Source organism: Bubalus bubalis, chromosome 3, assembly GCF_019923935.1.
Source record: "Bubalus bubalis isolate 160015118507 breed Murrah chromosome 3, NDDB_SH_1, whole genome shotgun sequence".
Taxonomy (NCBI): domain Eukaryota; kingdom Metazoa; phylum Chordata; class Mammalia; order Artiodactyla; family Bovidae; genus Bubalus; species Bubalus bubalis.
In genome coordinates, this window is record NC_059159.1 from 41,381,222 (window position 1) to 41,399,822 (window position 18,601).

General features: G+C 53.3%; 1 protein-coding gene and 1 long non-coding RNA gene across 8 annotated transcripts in view; both read right to left on the minus strand.

Annotated features, from left to right (window-relative positions):
* The window catches only part of ABR (ABR activator of RhoGEF and GTPase), a 186,208-nt gene that overhangs the window by 127,006 nt on the left and 40,601 nt on the right, over positions 1 to 18,601 (minus strand). Inside the window, exon 1 of one of the 7 annotated variants that reach the window (XM_045164935.1) lies at positions 14,522 to 14,881. The exons of 5 other annotated variants lie outside the window; for them this stretch is intronic. In XM_045164935.1, the coding sequence (XP_045020870.1) occupies positions 14,522 to 14,582 (61 nt within the window). In that variant the 5' untranslated portion in view covers positions 14,583 to 14,881. Of the gene's footprint in view, positions 1 to 14,521; positions 14,882 to 18,601 lie in introns of those variants that run through there. One more of the 7 variants, XM_045164937.1, reaches the window with a different exon arrangement.
* LOC123332675 lies at positions 399 to 14,513 on the minus strand. Its single transcript, XR_006549626.2, has 3 exons — positions 8,381 to 14,513; positions 3,497 to 3,576; positions 399 to 2,707 (listed from the first exon to the last, which is right to left on the minus strand). It is a non-coding gene; the product is annotated as an uncharacterized LOC123332675 (long non-coding RNA).

Genomic DNA, 18,601 nt, shown 5'->3' on the forward strand with positions numbered 1-18,601 from the left:
GAGGCAAAAGAGCCCAGGAGAAAACTCAGGAAGCACCAAAGGAAACTTCTCCGGAAGTCCTGAAATATTTCAACAGCCAGGAGAGAAAAGCTTAAAGTGAAAGCAGCTATGGGCTGGCCTCTCAGAGCCCAGGGCATGACCACAGCGTCTGGGAAGTCCCGGCCCAGGTCACACGGCCCCCTTCCCAGAGCCGCCACAGATGGTCTGGCCTCGTGGGCTCCGCAGAATGGCCCACCTGCTCCACTCTGCTCTCCCAGACCAGACTGGGGCTCCACTTCAGTCATTCTCAGCTCTATTTTTAGCAGAAGGTGACAAGACACAACAAATGTTCAAAGCAGGACAATGAAATCACCTGATTCCTCTGTAGGGTCAGGGACCTTGGCCAACCTTTGCTGGGAGCAGGGACAAGAAGGGTTCTAAGAACCTCCAGGGGGCTTCTCTTAGAGCTAGGGGTCTAGAGCCCACTCCCCAGTCTGTAACTTCCCAGGAAGGTGACCTTCAGCTTCATCCTCACCTGGCTGAGAAAGGCCAAAGCGCATGCCTCCAGGCAAAGTAACAGCCTGTGCAAAAAGCAGGCAGCTCTGACTGGGGATGGTGGTGTGTCTAGGGAGCTGTGAAGAATTCAGTGGGGCTGCAGGGTGGGGAGTGTGATAAAGAGAGCAGGAGGTGAGGCTAGAGATGGCTGGAGACAGTGTCTGAAAAGGCTCCCACCATGCGTGCTAAGGAGTTTAGATTTTACCCTCTAGGGAGAAGGGAGGCGAGAAGATGGTAGACTAGTGAGTGATGGAATCAGATCCTCCAGGAGGGCTTGAGGAGTCCAGGGCCTTCCTACTGAATGGGCATCACCTGGGGGCTTGTTAGAAATGCCAAACAGGAGGCCCTATCCAAACCTGCTGTACCAGGATCTGCATCCTTACAAGATGCCCCCAGCTGATTAGTGGGTCAAGGTGAGGTCAACCTGATTAGTGGGTCAACCTGAATTATGGCTGGGGCAGAGACAGGGTCGATGGTTTGACCTCTCCAATAGCCTTTTCTTTCTGTTTTTTTAAAAGAGACATTTTATTTTACTTTAATTTTGGCTGTCTGGGCTCTTCATTTCAGTGCATGGTCTTTCTCTACTGCAGCACACAAACTTAGTTGCTCCAACCATGTGGGATCCCATGTGGGGTCTTAGTTCCCTGACCAGGGATGGAACCCACACCCCCTGTATTGCAAGGTGAATTCTTAACCACTGGACCACCAGGGAGGTCCCTCCAATAGCCTCTTCTAACTCCCCATCTGTCTTCCCCCTGCTCAGCTCCACTGCCTCCTTGCATCCTCCCTGCCCCGTGATTCTCTTAGGTGGCCCCTATATTAAAACAACACATCCTTCTCCTAGAGCATCTCCCCCTACAGCGTCCTTCTCTTCATACCCCCTCACCCCCTATAATGCATTTCCAAGCTCTCAAGTGCTCAGGGCACTGCTGAGTGTTGAAAAGGGAGGTGCATGCAGTGGTTAAGAGTCAGTCCCCAAATCAGACTGGGTGTGCAGAGGAGCTGTGCAAACACACAGATGCCAGCGGCCAAGCCCAGGTTCTCAGGCTGAGGGCCCTGGCATTTGAGAATCTCTGGTGAGGAGCATAAGCCAGGGCATCACACAGACCTGGGTTTAGAGCCCAGCTCAGCTCTTCCTAGGCCAGGTGACCTTAGGAAAACTGTTTACCCTCTCCAGAATCTTGGGGGAAAAAATGGATAAAAATAGTTGAGAACTCTGCAGGGGGGTTGAAGATTAAATGGGACATTGTTTGTCAAGTGCTTAAGGCCACTGTCTGACACCCTATAAATGGCAGCCTTTGTTATTCTTCTTGCCTCTAAGGAGTTTACAGTCTGGCAGAGAAGGAATGACAACAGGCACAAAGCCTACATTGGTAAACACTACGAAACAATAGATAAAAGGGCTCAGTGACTTGGCCTGAGCAAGGAGTGTTCAGGTTCTGAGCTGGGATGCTCACTGAGGCCAGTGCATAATCAGGCAGAGGGGCTTCCTGGAGGTGGTGGTAACCAGGGCTGAGGCTTAAGCACAGAGGTTGGCTGTGGAATGGTGAGGGGTCTTAGTGGCTAGAGCAGGGGGCGCGTGCTGGGATGCTGGCAAATCTGAATGGATAGTGCGAGGTGTCCCGCAGCATGGGGAATATCTTGAAGGCATTTGGATTGGATGGGGAAGAAAATGCCCCACTGAGGAATGCTGGGCAGAGAAGAGGTAGATGGAAGCAGGTTGAGTGTGGGTGGGCACATGTGTGCGTGCTAAGTTGCTTCAGTCATGTCTGACTTTTTGCAACCCAATGGACGGTAGCATGCTGGGCTCCTCTGTCCATGGGATTCTCCAGGCAAGAATACTGGAGTAGGTTGTCATGGCCTTCTCCAGGGAATCTTCCCAACCCAGGGATTGAACCAGCATCTCTTATGTCTCCTGCAATGGCAGGCACCACCTGGGAAGCCCCCAGCTTGAGTGTAGTACCAGCCAACTGGATAGAGAGTGGCGTCTCAGGGTCAGGGAGGGAGTTTCCTCGGGTGTCTGCAGCAAGGGCCTGGCTGTGATGGCAGCTGACCAGCCGTCATGGGTCCTCAGGCAAGAAACAGCTCCTCATCAGATTTGCATCCCGTCCATCCTTTCCAGAGAGTGAAGACAGGACCCAAAGTTCCAGCGGTCCAGTGGTTAAGAGTCCACCTGGTAATGCAGAGGTCACTGGCTTGATCCCTGGTCCAGGAAGATCCCACGTGCTATGGGGTCACTAAGCCTGTGCATCACAACTACTGAGACCACACCCTAGAGTCCGTGCTCCACAACAAGAGAAACCACTGCCATGAGAAGCCTACACACCTCAACTAGAGGGTAGCCCCTGCTCCTGGCAACTAGAGAGAGCCTGCACGCAGCAACCAAGACCAGTGCAGCCAACAGTAACTTAATTAAAAAAAAAAAAAAGCCCCTGCTTTGGGTCTCTAAAAGTTCTGCACCCAAAAGTGGCACAAGATGCCCACTGACTCATCCAAGTCAGGAGCTGCCACAGAGTCTGCAAAACGTCTGCAGACCAAATGCAAAGGAAAACACAGCCCTTCCATAGAGCTGGGTGGCACACCAGCTGGTTGCTCATTAACCCTCTCAATGATGCACTAGAAAATTAACAACTGAGGTTTTCTGCTCCATTAAAACCAAAGTTTGCTCTGGGCAAGGGGTGTTGGGGGGTGGGGACAGGGAAGGTTTTGTCTAGACAGAAGAACTCATGAAGGCCAGCTGCCTGGGCTTCTGTCACCCAGGAAGAGGGTAGGCAGAGGGGACTTAGGGTGTTCCCCATGGCAGGTGTCCCCGCTGCCCTGGCAAAGTCCCCAGCAGAGGCCAGTCACAATGGCCACTCCCTCTTCTCCACCTTAAAATAAGAGTAACAGCCTTTCACAGGTTTATTGTGAGAATGAAATGAGATTGTGAATGTGGGAGCACCAGCTCAGGTATTGTACTCACCAGATGACCCATCAATGGCTTCATCATTTTGATTGGGAAACAGAGGGTCTGACTTGGATCAGGGTCCGCAAGGCAGTCCCCTAGAAGAGGGTATAAAGAACCCTGGGGCCCTGCTATCCAAATTGTGGTCCCTAGATGGAGGAGCCTGGTAGGCTGCAGTCCATGGGGTCACTGAGGGTCGGACACAACTGAGCAACTTCACTTTCACTTCTCACTTTCATGCATTGGAGAAGGAAATGGCAACCCACTCCAGTGTTCTTGCCTGGAGAGTCCCAGGGACGGGGGAGCCTGGTGGGCTGCCATCTGTGGGGTCGCACAGAGTTGGACACGACTGAAGCGACTTAGCAGCAGCAGCAGCAGCACTGGCATCACCTGGGAACTTGCTAGAATACAGAAGCTCAGGCCTCAGCCCAGTCCTACTGAGTAAGAATCTGCATCTTAACAAGAGCCTCAGGCCATTATTCCTGGTGGCTCAGATGGTAAGGAATCCGCCTACAACGTGGGAGAACTGGGTTCGATCCCTGGGTTGGGAAGATGCCCTGGAGAGGGTATGACAACCCACTCGTATTCTTGCCTGGAAAATCCCCATGGACAGAGGAGCCTGGTGAGCTACAATCCATGGGGTCACAAAGAGCTGGACACTGAGCCACTAAGCACACACAGGCTATTAAGATGCACACCAGGGACTTTCCTTGGCGCTCCAGTGTTAAGAGTCCGCCTTTCAATGCAGAGGGTGCAGGTTCAATCCCTGGTCGGGGACCTAAGATCCCACATGCTTCGTGGCCAAAAAAACCAAAACAGAAACAATGCAGTAACAAATTCAATAAAGACCAAAAAAAAAAAAAAAAGAAAGTCCATATAAAAAAATAATCTTTAAAAAAATGCACAATAGAGTTTGAGAATCTGCTCTAGTATATTTGTTCCTAGGAAAAACCAGTTTCTCCCCTCCCCTCTCCCAGCTCAGGAAATATGGGGCCCAGGATGCCAGGTGGATAGAGGCAGAGGATGCGGATGCCACAGCCCTCTAATTAGCACCTGCTTGCTTGCCATGCTGCACTGAAGCACACCAGAGCACATGTTGAGAAAATTACTCCCTTCCTGATTTCTTTCAATCTTTCCTGCTACTGTTTGGTACCAGTATGTCTTTAATATCTATCTTCTGTGTCCTTCCGTTTAAACAGAGACGCAGGAGGCTCAGACCTAGAGCCTTCCAAGGGCAACAGTGTATAACTAGAACTAATAACACTGTTGAGTATTATTTATTTGCAAGGAAACTATTGCAAGAGATACAGATTTTTTTCTTTCTAGGTAAATGATATTTAAAATAATGAATCAAGTGGAAAGAAAAACAGTTCAGTCCATAATGACAGAAGTGTGTGAATCTGGCAAAAATCACAACAGTGGTATATACATTATTCCTTACAGTGCATCTCGTCCACTTATTTTTTTCATACTGCAGGTCATGAAATCAATATCGTAGGTCATGACCAACACTTCTCGGGTTTGTTTTTAATGCAGTGGGCTGGAACAGACTAGAAGGGCACAAAATGATGAGTACATTGCAAATGTGATGAAACAGTAAGTACTATCCCATAAACTTTTGTTCAGTTTCTGTGCGCCCTGGCTCACAATGTAAAATGTCTGTATTCTGTACGAGCAGTAGTCCAAAGAGTTAGTGAGTCACTCATCTAGTCCAGGGCTTCCGTGATAGCTCAGTTGGTGAAGAATCTGCCTACAATGCAGGAGACCCTGAGTTGATCCCTGGGTCGGGAAGAACCCCTGGAGAAGGGATAGGCTACCCACTCCAGTATCCTGGCCTGGAGAATTCCATGGACTGTATTGTCCATGGGTCGAAAGGAGCTGGACAAGACTGAGCAACTTTCACACACACACACACACACACACACACACACACACACACATCTACCCCAATCTCCCTTTGGTAGGGGTCCCTGGCCTCTGCTAACTTACCCACTGCAGTATCCTGGCCTGGAGAATTCCATGGACTGTATTGTCCATGGGGTCGAAAAGAGTTGGACAAGACTGAGCTACTTTCACACACACACACACACACACACACATCTACCCCAATCTCCCTTTGGTAGGGGCCCCTGGCCTCTGCTAATTTAATTCCAATGGTGGGGTGGGGAAGAGGGGGAAGGGGGGAGAAGTGGGGGAGGAGGGGAGTGGGGGAGGCGGGAAGTTGACTCCTTTGGCCAGGCCACCCATGAGCAGATCTCCAGGTCCCATCACAGCTCTCTGGCTCCTCTCTCACGACAGAACTGATAACAACAGCCCCTCCCACGAGCTATTAAATGGATGCTTCCCGGTCCTGCTGAGGTGAGGAAAGGCTCAAGCATCAACCCAGAACGAAGAGTGGAGACGCTCGAGTGTGAAACGTGCCATTTTTGGAGGGACAGGATCCCCTCTCCAGGCCCTCTCAACCCTCCCCGGCTTGGGCAGCCCTGTTTCATTGGCCTTCCCCGAAAGGTGCCTTTTCCCTTGACAAGCAGCGAAGGAGAGGGGGAAGGAGGCTGGGGGCGGGGCCGGAAGAACGGGAGAAAGCTCTGGGTGGGGGAGGGGACAGAGGTCACCACCGGGTGGCACTTGAAGGATGCACTTGTCAAGGTGGAGCCTCTGGTCTGCTTGCATCCCGGACTCACGCGGAGGGCAGGAGCACACCAGGGCAGCAGGAGGAAGAAAGCTGGGGCAAGTTCAAGGTGGTGGAAGGAAGGAGTCAGGAACGCCTAAGACCGTGGGACAGCTGTAATTTCACATTAGCCTCTCTACAAACAGAAGAGCCAGTGAGGGGGGTGGTTTATGGGTCCCTACACCCTACCAAGAAGGAGTTCCTAAAAACGACTGCAGACTAAGAAGGAAGGAAGCTCACTGACATTTTGAGCAGCCAAGGGAAAGGAAGAGAATGGAGGCGACCCTCCCCTCCCTTCATCTGCACTTTTATCCTCCTGCTTGGGTGGTCAGCTCAGGACAGGCTTTTACCCCCTTTATCATCACCCCTGAAACTCTCCACATACCAACCCTCTGCAGCAAGCCCTCAGATCATGTCCTAGCCTTTCTGGCTCCACCCAAAGAGGGGCCTGCTACAGTGGAAGACCCCAGATACCGGCCTCCACAGAGGCCTGAACTCTGGGCAGGGGACTCTGGGCCTGCGCTGGAGCCACCCCGTCATTAGCATGCTGTGCGTGGGTGAGTTCAAATGCAGAAGCTGGATCTGTGGCTCAACTGGCCCTGGGCCTCAGAAAAGGACCTTGGTGCATGGTGGCCTGATTTATGGCCGAGAGCTCGCTTTATTTCCCTTTGGAAACTGTGAAGGTGAATTTAAAAAGGCCTGAGATCAGAGCCAATGCGCCAGGGCTCAGCCAAGTCCTCGCCTTCCCTAGTCCCCACCCACTTGTCCTTTGCCTTGCTCGGCTCTTGAAAATGGGCCTTAGCTGTTGCCGCCCCTGCCCCCCAGTCTATTTTCTCTCCTTCCTCTTTATTTATTTTGGGGTTAACACAGAGTACCTCTTGCCAGGAATCCAGGGACGAGGTAACTCTGGGATAGGGGCTCCAAGTACCCATGGGAGGGTTCCTTGGGATCCATTTTTAGGAAGAGGCAGCCCAGCCAGTGGGCACTTACAGGGCACCTGAAGGCTGAGAGCTGTCTGAATACCATGGGGGGACCAAGACCGTCTCCATAGCTGTCCTTCTAGTTAGAGAGATGAACAGATCAATCAATCTCCACAAAACACCAGCTGCCATGAAACCCAAGGGAGTCAGAGAAAGAGGGGTTAAGAGTCAGGCCAGGGGATTTCCCTGGTGGTCCAGTGGTTAAGGCTCCACGCTCCCAATGAAGGGGGCTCAGGTTTGATCTCACATGCCACTAGATCTCCATACCACAGCTAAGAGTTCACATGCTGCAACTAAAGATCCTGAGTGCCACAACAAGGATCAAAGACGCTGCATGCTTCAACTAAGATGCGGAAGCAGCCAAATAAATAAAAATGCTGCTGCTAAGTCGCTTCAGTCATGTCCGACTCTATGCGACCCCATAGACGGCAGCCCACCAGGCTCCCCCGTCCGTGGGTTTCTCCAGGCAAGAGTACTGGAGTGGGTTGCCATTTCCTTCTCCAAAATAAATATATATATATATATATATATATATATATATATAATAAATGAGGCCAATCCTATGCTCAACTCCTGGCTTGCACTCTAGGACCTTGAATTAATTACTTAACTTCCCTGAGTCCCAGTTTCCTCCCTGTAGTGATAATTCCTTCTTACCTCATAAGGTAGGGACTGTTGAGGATTACTGGTAACACATGGGCAGTGCCCAGGGGCGTGCTGACACATAGTAGGTCCTCATGGGCGTTGGCTAAGATTGTTATTGCTGTTGGCAGTTGAATCGGCTATAGGTAGAGGTGTAGACATCTGCAACTCAACTACAGTTGAGAACTGACCTGGATCAAACCAGGAGACCTTCGGCAATAACTTAACCTCCCAAGGCCTCGGAGTCCTCATCCATAGGCCTGGGGGATGATAAAAGGTGCCTTGGTGAGTTGTTAGGGTAATGTAAGGAAGTACCTAGCACAGGATCTGATATACAGTAGGACTAGTTAAACATTATGGCTTCTTCCATTCTTCCCAAACCAAACAGAGAAACCTAATATCTATGAGCTTGGCTGGACTACTGGGCTTTCTTTTCCTTGGGCCCAGTGGTTGCAAGAGACCCATGGATGAGGTTTCCATGTGGCTTTGCAGAGCTCAGACATATGTCCCTAAGAGGTCCCACAGCACAACTCCAGAGGTGCCATCACATAGAGCACACAGTCACCCAGACCCCTGACCTCTCAGAAAGGGATTGTTCTCCTAAAGCTGTACCTTCAAAGGGAGACATTCACTCAAAACTACGGACTGTATGCCGCTTAGGCCCAGGGTAACTTGCAACTGAATAGGGTGACCACAAGTGAGGAAATCAATTGCTGCTGTGGGGAGTGGCTACCCCCAGCTCGGAAAATAACTAGGCTTAATTATACAACATCTTCGGTCTCCATGATCTTGATCCATTAAACCCTCACAGCTGGCCAGGAGGCAATGCCCAGGAGGAAGGGGTTAGCCCAGCACACTAATAGGATCAGCCCTTCAATCCCTTGAAGGTAATTATGGTCACATTCTTCACCAGCAGTCCTGAGTACACCCACAGCTCACGTTCGTGCTCAAGTTGCTTCGGTCGTGTCTGACTCTTTGTGATGGTCCATAGCGCACCAGGCTCCTCTGTGCAGGCAAGAATACTGAAGTGGGTTGCCATGCCCTCCTCCAGGGGATCTTCCCCACCCAGGGTGCCAAAAAGGTTGAGGATCACTGGTCTTGAGGAGCATGAAGACCTCAGAGGTGAGGGTGGAGGAAAGGGGGAAGGGCACGCGACCAATTAGGTCATCACGGAGCCCACCCTGTCTCCCAAAGACCATGCTGACCCTGTCAGTTTCTATGTGGCCAGTAAACCCATATTCGTTTTTCATCCAGCAGTGTGGTAGGGAAGAAACGGCAGGAAGAGAAGACAGGAATAAAGGGCAAGGGCAGAAAACCAAGAGGGGCCCAAATGAAGTCTGAGCCTGGGGGAAAAGATTTGGGGGCCCCATCTGCAGTGGGTCACGGGTCCAGCTGGCCCCATCTCAGCGGGCTCTGTGCCAGATGCCCTGGGCAAGGGGTAGGCTTGGGCCTCTATCCCCAACCCTCCTATCCAGGTGCATCCTATCATTTGCCTGGAGCCCTGACTTCTTTCTTCTCCCCCATTTACAGGATCAGGTTCTCCCCCAGCTGCGGGGACAAGCAGAATGCTCCCACTGCCCCCAGGCATATCCCTCCCACTGCTCCATCCGGCCATATCTTGCCCAAAGGAATGCAAGCAAGGGCGGACCAAGGCCACAAATCAAAAGAAAAATCAGCTGCTTCTATGCAGCCCCTGAGAGAAGTGAGCCTGCAGGCCTCTTCCCTGGTACTCAGTGGAAAGTGCCAAGACCCTGTAGGTAGAATGTGGTGGGTCCTCCAAGCCCCATGGATCACCTCAGCCTACCAGAGCCAGGGGCCTGGCCGAGGCAGCTGATGATGTGGAGATGACACGCGGTTGTCCCGAAGCTGCCTGTTACCCCAAAGGGCTCAAGCCGAGCCAAACAGCTGCAGCACCAACGCTGATGGCGAGGCTTCCAATCACGTAGTCACAAGCCCCAGCAATGCGTGGGACTCCCCTGGGGGTCTCCGACTCCACTACAAGCTACTACAATTACCAAATCCACACGGCCAGAAACTTGTGAATGGGCCAGCTAATGGGTTTCTGGGGTTTCGGATGGAGTAAGGAGTTAAAGGAGCCAAGAACCCAGAAGTCTTCTTTTCCCTCTCATACTCACTCGTGCAACCAAAACTTACTGTGGGCTTACTACGGCACAAGGCCTTGGGCCAGGCACCAGCGAAGAACCTGGTTCAACACTCTGCCCCTGCCCGTCCCCTTGCACCCTTCCCAGCCCCTTCCAAACTCCTCAGGCAGCCTTTCGTGGATCTGCTCAGTGACAAAAGCTGGGATGAGCTGGACAGCTGAGCAGTTCAATAGCACTCCTCCTCTTCAAAACATTCGAGAAATATTAACCAATTAATCTCCATTGCACCCACGTGAGACATCAGAGCTTCACTCTAAAGAGGAGTGTGCATAACAAAGGTGTCAGAATCGCCCCCGGACCCAGAGATCAACCCAAGTTTTCCCTCCTACCCACTCTCCTCCCATCTTCTACCCACCTAGCTGATTCTTCACAAATGTTCTTGTCACTCCTTCCTATCTCTAAAGAACAGTAACACCAGCAATCACAACAATGACGAAAAACTACATTTCTCTGAGTAGGAGACTTAATTCTTCTGCCAGGCCCACCTATGGGACTCCAGCAGTCATGTCAATTACGGGCTGGTGATGACAGATAGGAATAAATGACTGGGGCTTAGCCACGGGACAAGAAAGCATCCATTTGCAGGTGTTCACTGGCACACACTGGGTTAGTCTGATGGGGCCTGGGTAAGAGAGTTGCCCTGATCAAGCCCACACCAACTGTCAGGTCAGTGGCTTGGTCTTTGGTGCAGCTAACATAGGAACATGATGGGAAACTGAGACAGGTTCATGGTCATCTGGAGATGGGTTTGTATTCTCATAGCCTCAAATGGTTTCCTGGCCATTAGACAGGGCACCGAGTCTGTAAGGGGCATAAAAATATCACCAGAGACAGAAATTTCCCTTGGAAATGCTGTTTCAGGTAACAGAAGTGCGCTCCGAAAGGCAGGTTCTAATAACAGATGATCATGCTCTGCCTTCTATGACATCCCAATAATAGAGGCTTTTGCTTGGCTCCATAGAGTCAGCATGTTTAAGGCCAGAGTTAAATCTCCTGGGACAAAAAAGAGGCTAGAAGGGCAAAGGGATACCTTAAATGTACCTTAAATTAGTCCTCAGTTCTCTCTTAAAGAAATCCTGAACATATAGTGAAAGATTTTCATCTCCACTCAGAGGGACAAGAGAAAGTTTCAGAGCACCCCCCATTTTTATTATTCTATAGAACTTAATTTGATCCAACCTGATCCCATGGTACAGAAGGAAGCCAAGAGAAAGTGGTAAGTATTTAGTGGAAGGAGTGGTGAAAGAGAGAAGATAAAATGAAGAACACAGGCAGAGAACACATACAGAGAGAAAGACAACAGCTTCGTGCAGAGAGAAACACACCAGCTTCAGGGAAATAATCTAGGCGAGGCATTGAGAGGCACAGCTGATGCTATGACGTGAATGTAGGAAAATGAATGGTCCAGGGACAGGGAGTGGGGTGGCAGGAACCCTCATCCACCACGCTAGCTGACCACAGGCCAAGACCTTGCTCCAGTCTGTCCCAGATCCACACGGGCAGCTGGGAGCCAACCCATCTCTTTACGCCATCACTGCAGACCTTCAGGACTTCAACTATAGGGGAAAGAGGGAGTCTGCTGTCTACCCCTTATCAAGGGACCATCAACCTGCCATGGAAGTGTGTACAGATGCTAAAGCCAGAAAGAATGAGCTGACAATTCCAAAGGCAAGAAGTGTGTGAAGGGAGGGGCTGGCACCTTAGGCATAGAGAACCACCAACCTCAGTGAAATCAGACAGAGCCTCAAACACCCCTGCCTTGGCTTCAGGACCAGTCTCCAGTTCCTCCAAGAGACATAGAGTCAAGTGAGGCTCAGAATCACTGAGACCCCTTATCCTGCTGGACCATTTTGGGGACAACGCTGAGACAGAGGACCAGAGTGACAGATGTCCCCCATTCCAAGACTGTGAATAAGTTCAGACATATCTGGGTGACACTCAAGAGTCTTCCTCAACATCCTAGGGTAGGATCTGAATCCTAGCTTTGTCACTTATCAGTCATGTGACCTAGGGTAATGATTTGAGCCTAGCCAGCCGCTTTTCCCGTAAAAGAGAGATAAGACTACCCGTCTAGCAGAGTTGTGAGGTTTGCAGAGACTGGATGGAGAGCATCCAGCACAGTGCCTAGCACACGGCAGGTCCTTGGAGATGCTACTATCACTGCCACCAGGTCTTTCACATCCCTGAGAAGTATCCTGGGCACCCTGTGCCCTGTGTACACCCGCTTTATGATTCCTGATAGATTTGGCTTTTGTGGGGACTTGCCATCCCAAGACTGTGAGACCTGTATCCAAATGGCTTCCCGAGAGGCATGGGAATTTCCTCGGGGAGCCATAAAACCATGCCGCCAGGTAAATGACAGCTCGGGTATTTGTTTTAATTTAGGCTCTTGTCAAGAGGAAACTTCATGGCTAACAGCCCAAACATGACTGCACAGCACCTCCCCAGGAAACCTCATTCTACAGCTCTCCAATAAGCTGTTTGGAAGAAGGAGGAAAGGACTCCTCACACTGCTGCCAAGCCAGTGCCCCCCACCTTCCCTCTATCCAGGCTGCCCCAGGAGCCCAGAGGCCAAGGCAGCAGCAGAAGGGTAGACAGCTCAGATGCCAGACTGCCTGAGTCAGGGCTGATTAACAGGCACCCCCCATAAAGAAGCCCTCAGTCAAATTCCCTTTTCCAATTGCACCTTCCTCTAGTTGGACATTTTCAAAGCAATTTTGCTGCTTTGCTCCAGGTTGTTTATGTGCTGGGGGTGGGGGGGTGGAGAGACAGGTGTTGGGGTAGAGTGGAGGATGTCAGGGAAACTTGGAATTGATCAGATGATCAGGCAGGGGAGGCTTCTTTAAGGCAATGAAGAGAAAGCCAGAGACAGCTTTTCATAGGATTCTATGCCTTGGGAAATAGGGAAAGAAGGACTGGGTTTTGCAAAGAGCCAGAAATATTCAGGAACATAAGCTGCATGTGAATATGAGGCATTGTTATGATTGTTTTTTGCAAGCGCACAGTGAAGAGGAGGTCACTAATCCTCCCTTTGGGGTCAGGAGCTGATCTGCAGCCGGGCTCTGAGCAGATGTGTGCCCCCATTCAGGCAAACACATGCGTGCACACACGCCACACAGCAGCCGTGGACCCTGACCTTCACCCAATGGTGCTGGCCTCTGCAGGGGAAGGAGCAGATGGAGTGGCTGGGCTTGGCGCAGGACTGACACCCAGGGGATCCAGCTTTGCTCTTTTGATGTTGAAAAACCAAAGCAGAATGAACCATCACAAGGAGAGCTGCTGGGGGGAGGAAAGGAAGGGAAAACAGATTGGGAGGGGGGAGGGAAAAGGATGGAGGGGGAGGAGGAGAAGATGGGGGAGAAAAAGCTATGGGGAATGATGGGGACCCAAGGGGATACAGAGGTCAGAGGCTGGGTAATGAGTACTGAGAAGCCTCCAGGGCAAGAATTTGGGGTTCAAGGCATCAACTTGTCCACTCTCCCCACCATTCAAACCAGGTTAACCCTGACATGTAGCCTTGTTCCATGGCATCTAGAGTCCAGAAGGGGGAACCTGGTTCCACCTGCCTCCCCCATGGGACCCTAGGCTGGGAGACCCAGCAAGAGAAAGTGGGCCAGTTCCACTGAAGCAACCAGGGAGGGCAAAATCCACTTATTACCTTCTTCAGGAGCCAGTAGAACCCTGTCTCTTCCTATACCACTGAAAGCTTGGGGACGATGTCTCAAGGGAGGGGTGGGCAAAATGCAGTGCTTTAGCCATCTAAGCAAGAGTGAGGGTGGGGTGGGGGGAAAGGGGTGAGGGGAAGGGGGCGCTCAAGGCTGGGCGTAAGCCCCCAGAAGGTAGGCGTGATCACTTACACATCCCCAGAACCAGAGCAAGAGCAATCACATGATAGAGACAGATTTGGGAACAAGGCGGGTGGAGACGCGGAGAAGGGTTTTTGTTTTTGTTTTTTTTTCTTTTTTAGGGGGTGGGGTAGGGGAGGAAGGAGGGTGATGGTGGGGATGATGATGAGCCTGGCAGGAAAGACTGCTGAGCTGGGGGTTTTCAGGTCCTTCATCCAAACGGCCCCCACGGAGATCGACATCTAGTCTCCCTTACCATACGACCCCACCCCCACCCCGAAACACCCTGGCCTGAGGGTGTCCCTGAGATGGCAAGTCCAGGCGCCAAGGACTTCACCAAAATGGCCTTTCTGCTTCGGCGTGCACAGAAGGAGCAGCCAGTCGGGGAGCGGGGGTCAACACACTACGGGGCTCTTCCCCTCCGCTCCAGGGTTGGGGAGAGCTCGGTTACACAACAGGTGGGAGAGGGGTAACACAGTTCTCCTGGCCCCGTCGATCCACTGCGCCCCCTTCACCCCCGCTCCCGCTGGAAGTCCACTCTGGGGACGCCATCCGCGACTGATCGCGGGGCGCCAAGCCGCTCCTCCCGCCTCCCGGCCCGCCAGGCACCTGGGCGGCCGTGCCCGCAGCTCCCAGCCCGCTCCAGCCAAGCCGGGCAACGCGAACCCCGGGGGCCGTCGGGGCTCCACGCGGGGCTCCGGGACGCGTTCCCGCCCGGCCTCCCCGGCCCGCGCGCACACACGTACTGCTGTAGAGGGTGTCGATCCAGGAGAGGCGCGGCAGGCCCCGATGGCTCAGCGGCTCCATGCCCGCGGCTCCGCGTGGCTGCGGCGGCGAAGGCTCCGTCAGATCGGAAACCCGACCCTCATCGCACAACAAAGGAGGGAGGGCACGGGCGGTGGGCCCCGCAGGCCGAAGTTGCCGAGCGCTGGGTGGAGGCGAGGGGGAGGCAGGGAAACAGGTAGCAGGGAGGAGCGATTGGAGCCGCCCGGGAGGAGGGGGAGGGCGGGCGAGGGCCGGCGAGCGCCCCCGGGAGCCCTTCCGGCCCCTGCGGCCGCCGCGAGCCCCGCTGCGGATCCCGGAGCTGCGGCCCCGCAGCCCGCCAGCCAACTAGCAACTTCCCCTGGGCTGCGCGGAGCCCAGGGGCGGAGGGCGGGGGGCGGGGGCCGCGACCAATCGGCGCGAGGCTCCCGCGCCCCCTCCCCCGCCGCGGCACGCCTCCAGACCCCCGGCGGAGGTGCGGGGAGCAGCCGGTGTCCCCCACCCGGAGAGGGACTCCAGCGGGTGACCGAGGAGGGGGTCTCCGGGGGTCTCCGGGGGGCGACGCAGACCCAGACTCCTCTTCTTTCCCCTCGCTGGGCTTGGCCAAATTCTGGCAACCCGCAGACTAGGTGTCTTGGGGAGACCTATGGGCCCGCAGGGGTGACATCACCTGCCACCCCAGGATCTCTAAGCGCAGTTTCAGGGGCCAGTGCGGCTGCCAGGCCCCTCCCCTCGGCAAGCCCGGGGAGCGGCGCGGACGGGGTTAACGTCCAGCCCGCCCGCGGGAAGCGCTGGCTGCCCAAGGACTCTTTCCTTCCAAACCTTAACATTGCCTCGTCTATTTAGACACTCTTGACCTAAAAGCCAGGCTGCTCCCTGCCCTTCACACCAGGGAGACGGCGAGCAGAGGAAGGCAGGAGGCCGAGGGGGTCGTCGAGGGGCGTGGAGGACAAACAGGGTTTAGAGGAGAGACCCCAGGGTCTCCGCTGGGTCCCCCGACACCAACGGTGTCTAATCACAAGTTGAGGGAAGTCTGGGCTCAAAATGCCTCTGAGAAGAGACCTTTAGAAACAAAATTCCTTCTAAGACCACCCCTCCCACCTCCCCCCCCCCCCAAAAACAGGCAATGAAGAACCTGGAGTCGGGGAGTTTTATACCTTCCTCTGGGTGCTGGTTCTAAGAGACCCAAGGCAACTCAGCTGCAGGCCTCCTTGGACCAAAGGACCCTGAAGAAGGGACTGGAGGGGCCGGAGGGTCAGGCTAGGGTGGTCCAGGGCAGGGGGGCCCGAAGCTTGTTTCCTGAACCCCAGGGAAGGGAGGCAGTGGGCCCACAAGGGAACCCCCGCCCTGGGCCACTTACTCTGCTTTCACCTCAGAGAGTGAGGTTTCTGCTGATGCAGCAAACCCTTCCACCCCTCATCCCCAAGCTGCGTTAACGGCAGTGACTGTAGGGGACCCAGTTCAATGGACAGGCCCACAAGATGAAGCTCACCTGTGGCTTTACATGGGGGTGTGTTGTCAGCATCCCAGAGCATTTGGGGTGGGGGGGGAGTGCTGTTCTCATCATTCCAAACAACCACAGATCTAATTCTTTTTTTTTAAAAAAAAATGAAAAGCAGTATCATTGACATGCAGTACGGCATTAGTTTCGGATCTTGTTCTTAAAAGGAGAAGCAGACCCTTTTGCATGATGCTGAAAGGAAGCCTGAATCCAGCCCCTGCAGCAGCTTAGGAAGCACCTCCAGAGCTGCCCCAGGGGAGGTGGGGGCCATTGGGCTCACAGAGGTGGGGTGAGCCCCTGGGGAAGATGCAAGGGAAGATGCTTTGTGGGTGCAAAGCATCCACAGGTGGCTACAGTGGGTGTTTTTCAACCTGGAGGTCACACTGGCCCCTCCCTGCATCCACTGGGCTCTCCCCCACCCCAGGTCTCCTGGCTCCGGCTGTGACTTTGGCTCTTGTGGGTCTCCCTGCTCAGCTGTCACCCTCCCACCATCTCTGACTTGCACACAAGACTGGGAGGTCCAAGCAAGCAGGCACCTGGAGCTTGGCAGAGAGGGGGGCGTGCATCTCCAATGAGATGCTCCAGAAATAGAGCTGGGATGGGAGAGGAAGCAAACGGGCTCCTGGAGGAACCAGAGGGAGGACGATGAGACGGAGGAGCAGAGAGGGGCCCAAGGCCTCTCTTCTTCCCACACGGAAGGCACAGAACCCAGAAGAAAGGTGCAAGCAGGATACCAGCCCGGGTAAGCAGCAATACTGCCCCCTCCCCAACATCTCCACCACCTCCCACCCCCCTGCACCCTCTGCCCCTCCCCAAGGCAGCCTGGGCCTTCTCTGAACACTGCCTGATGGCGACATCTGGGCACTGACTGTGAGGAGGCCATGGATGTATGTTTCTGCGTGAGTCACATACATTTGCATACATTTTACATTTTTATCTACAAAGGCTTAAACAAGCTATTTTCAGCATTTTTTTTCAAGCTAAAATGTTAGTTGCTCTCCTTAGCTCTGCTTTTCCCCCTACATTCTGTCCAATCCTGTTCCAAACCTTCCAGTGCAGAACGCAATATAGGGGGAGGGGAGTGGGACCTTAGAGGCCGATCAGAAGGAGCACTTCTGATAATTAATGGAGAGTGCCTGCAGCGGACCTGGCTTGGATCTGAGCGCTTTGCTTAAATAACAGCCTCACTATTATCTCAGTCCCCTCCATTTATCAGATGAGCAAACCGAGGCCCTGAGCAGCTAAGTAACCCATCCAGTCAGTAAACGGAGGGCCACACATGCTATCTCCACTGTCAGGGTTGAAAGCATGGTGGCAGAGGTCTCTGGAGATCTCTGCTGGACCATGGGTTAGAGACTATCTTCTAGAAAACTCTTCCAGTCCTATTCCATCTCTGCACAACTGTCTCAAACATATGTGTCCCAGGAAAGGGCGGTTACATCAAGATCCCTTGATGGCTACATAGGATGGCTTCCAATGGACATTACCACCACAGGGCTTGACTCTAACCTTGGCTATAGGACAAGTGTGTGGAAGCAGCAGGGTGACAGGAGACCAGAACAGAAACCTCCAGATTCCTGGCACTGACTGGAGAGGCGGTGGGGGAGACCCAATACCACATCCTAGGAAGGAAGGAGTTAGAGCCATTCTCACCCATGTTGTGCCCAAGGTGAGGTGATCTGCCAGCAACCCCCTTCTGTCAGAGTAGCTGTGGGATGTTCCTGTGGACAGGCTACCCTGATTCAGCTAAGTGTGGACCTGCCCATGCACCCCAAGGCACTGAGCACCCATCACAGCTCGTCCTCCAAGCCTGCACTGACCATTTGCTGCCTAGTCCTTTGGGTGAACACACTCCAGCTTCCCAGCCCTCCCTCTGGCCTGTGTACTCAGCCTGTCCTTGGCTCCTCACCTCCCACAGCAAGCGGCTGCTCCTGCCTCACCAGCATATTTAAGGGGGATTTAAGTGTTGGTTGGGCTTCCTTGGTGGCTCAGAGGATAAAGAATCAGCCTGCAATGCAGGAGACCTGGGTTCGATCCCTAGGTCGGGAAGATCCCCTGGAGAAGTGAATGGCTACCCACTCCACGATTCTTGCCTGGTGAATCCCATGGACAGAGGAGCCTGGTGGGCTACAGTCCATGAGGTCGCAAAGAATCAGACATGACTGGAGCGACTAACACTTTCACTTTTAAGGGCTGGTTGCCAGGAGCACCGGGCTGATGATGTGGGCCAAGTGGGAAGAAGATATACCCCATCTGAGGTCAGCAGTCTTGCCCTTACATAACCCCCAAGGGTGTGCCACGCCCCACCTCTCCATTATCCAGCTCTTGCCTCTACCAACCACTTGGCCAGGGTGGAAAAAAGGGGACCATGCTTAGAACCAAAACTAGGTATTTCCACTTCTCTTCCCCACTCACTGTTAGCAACCCAGCTCCACTGGGAACAATAGGAAGGCCTGGGAGTCCCCGCGGGGTCACTGGTGATGAAAAGGATGTCCTTGCACCTCTCCCCACTCTGAGGTTTGCAGGGAGCACCAGGGTGTGCAGGAGGGATATACAGGTGGTC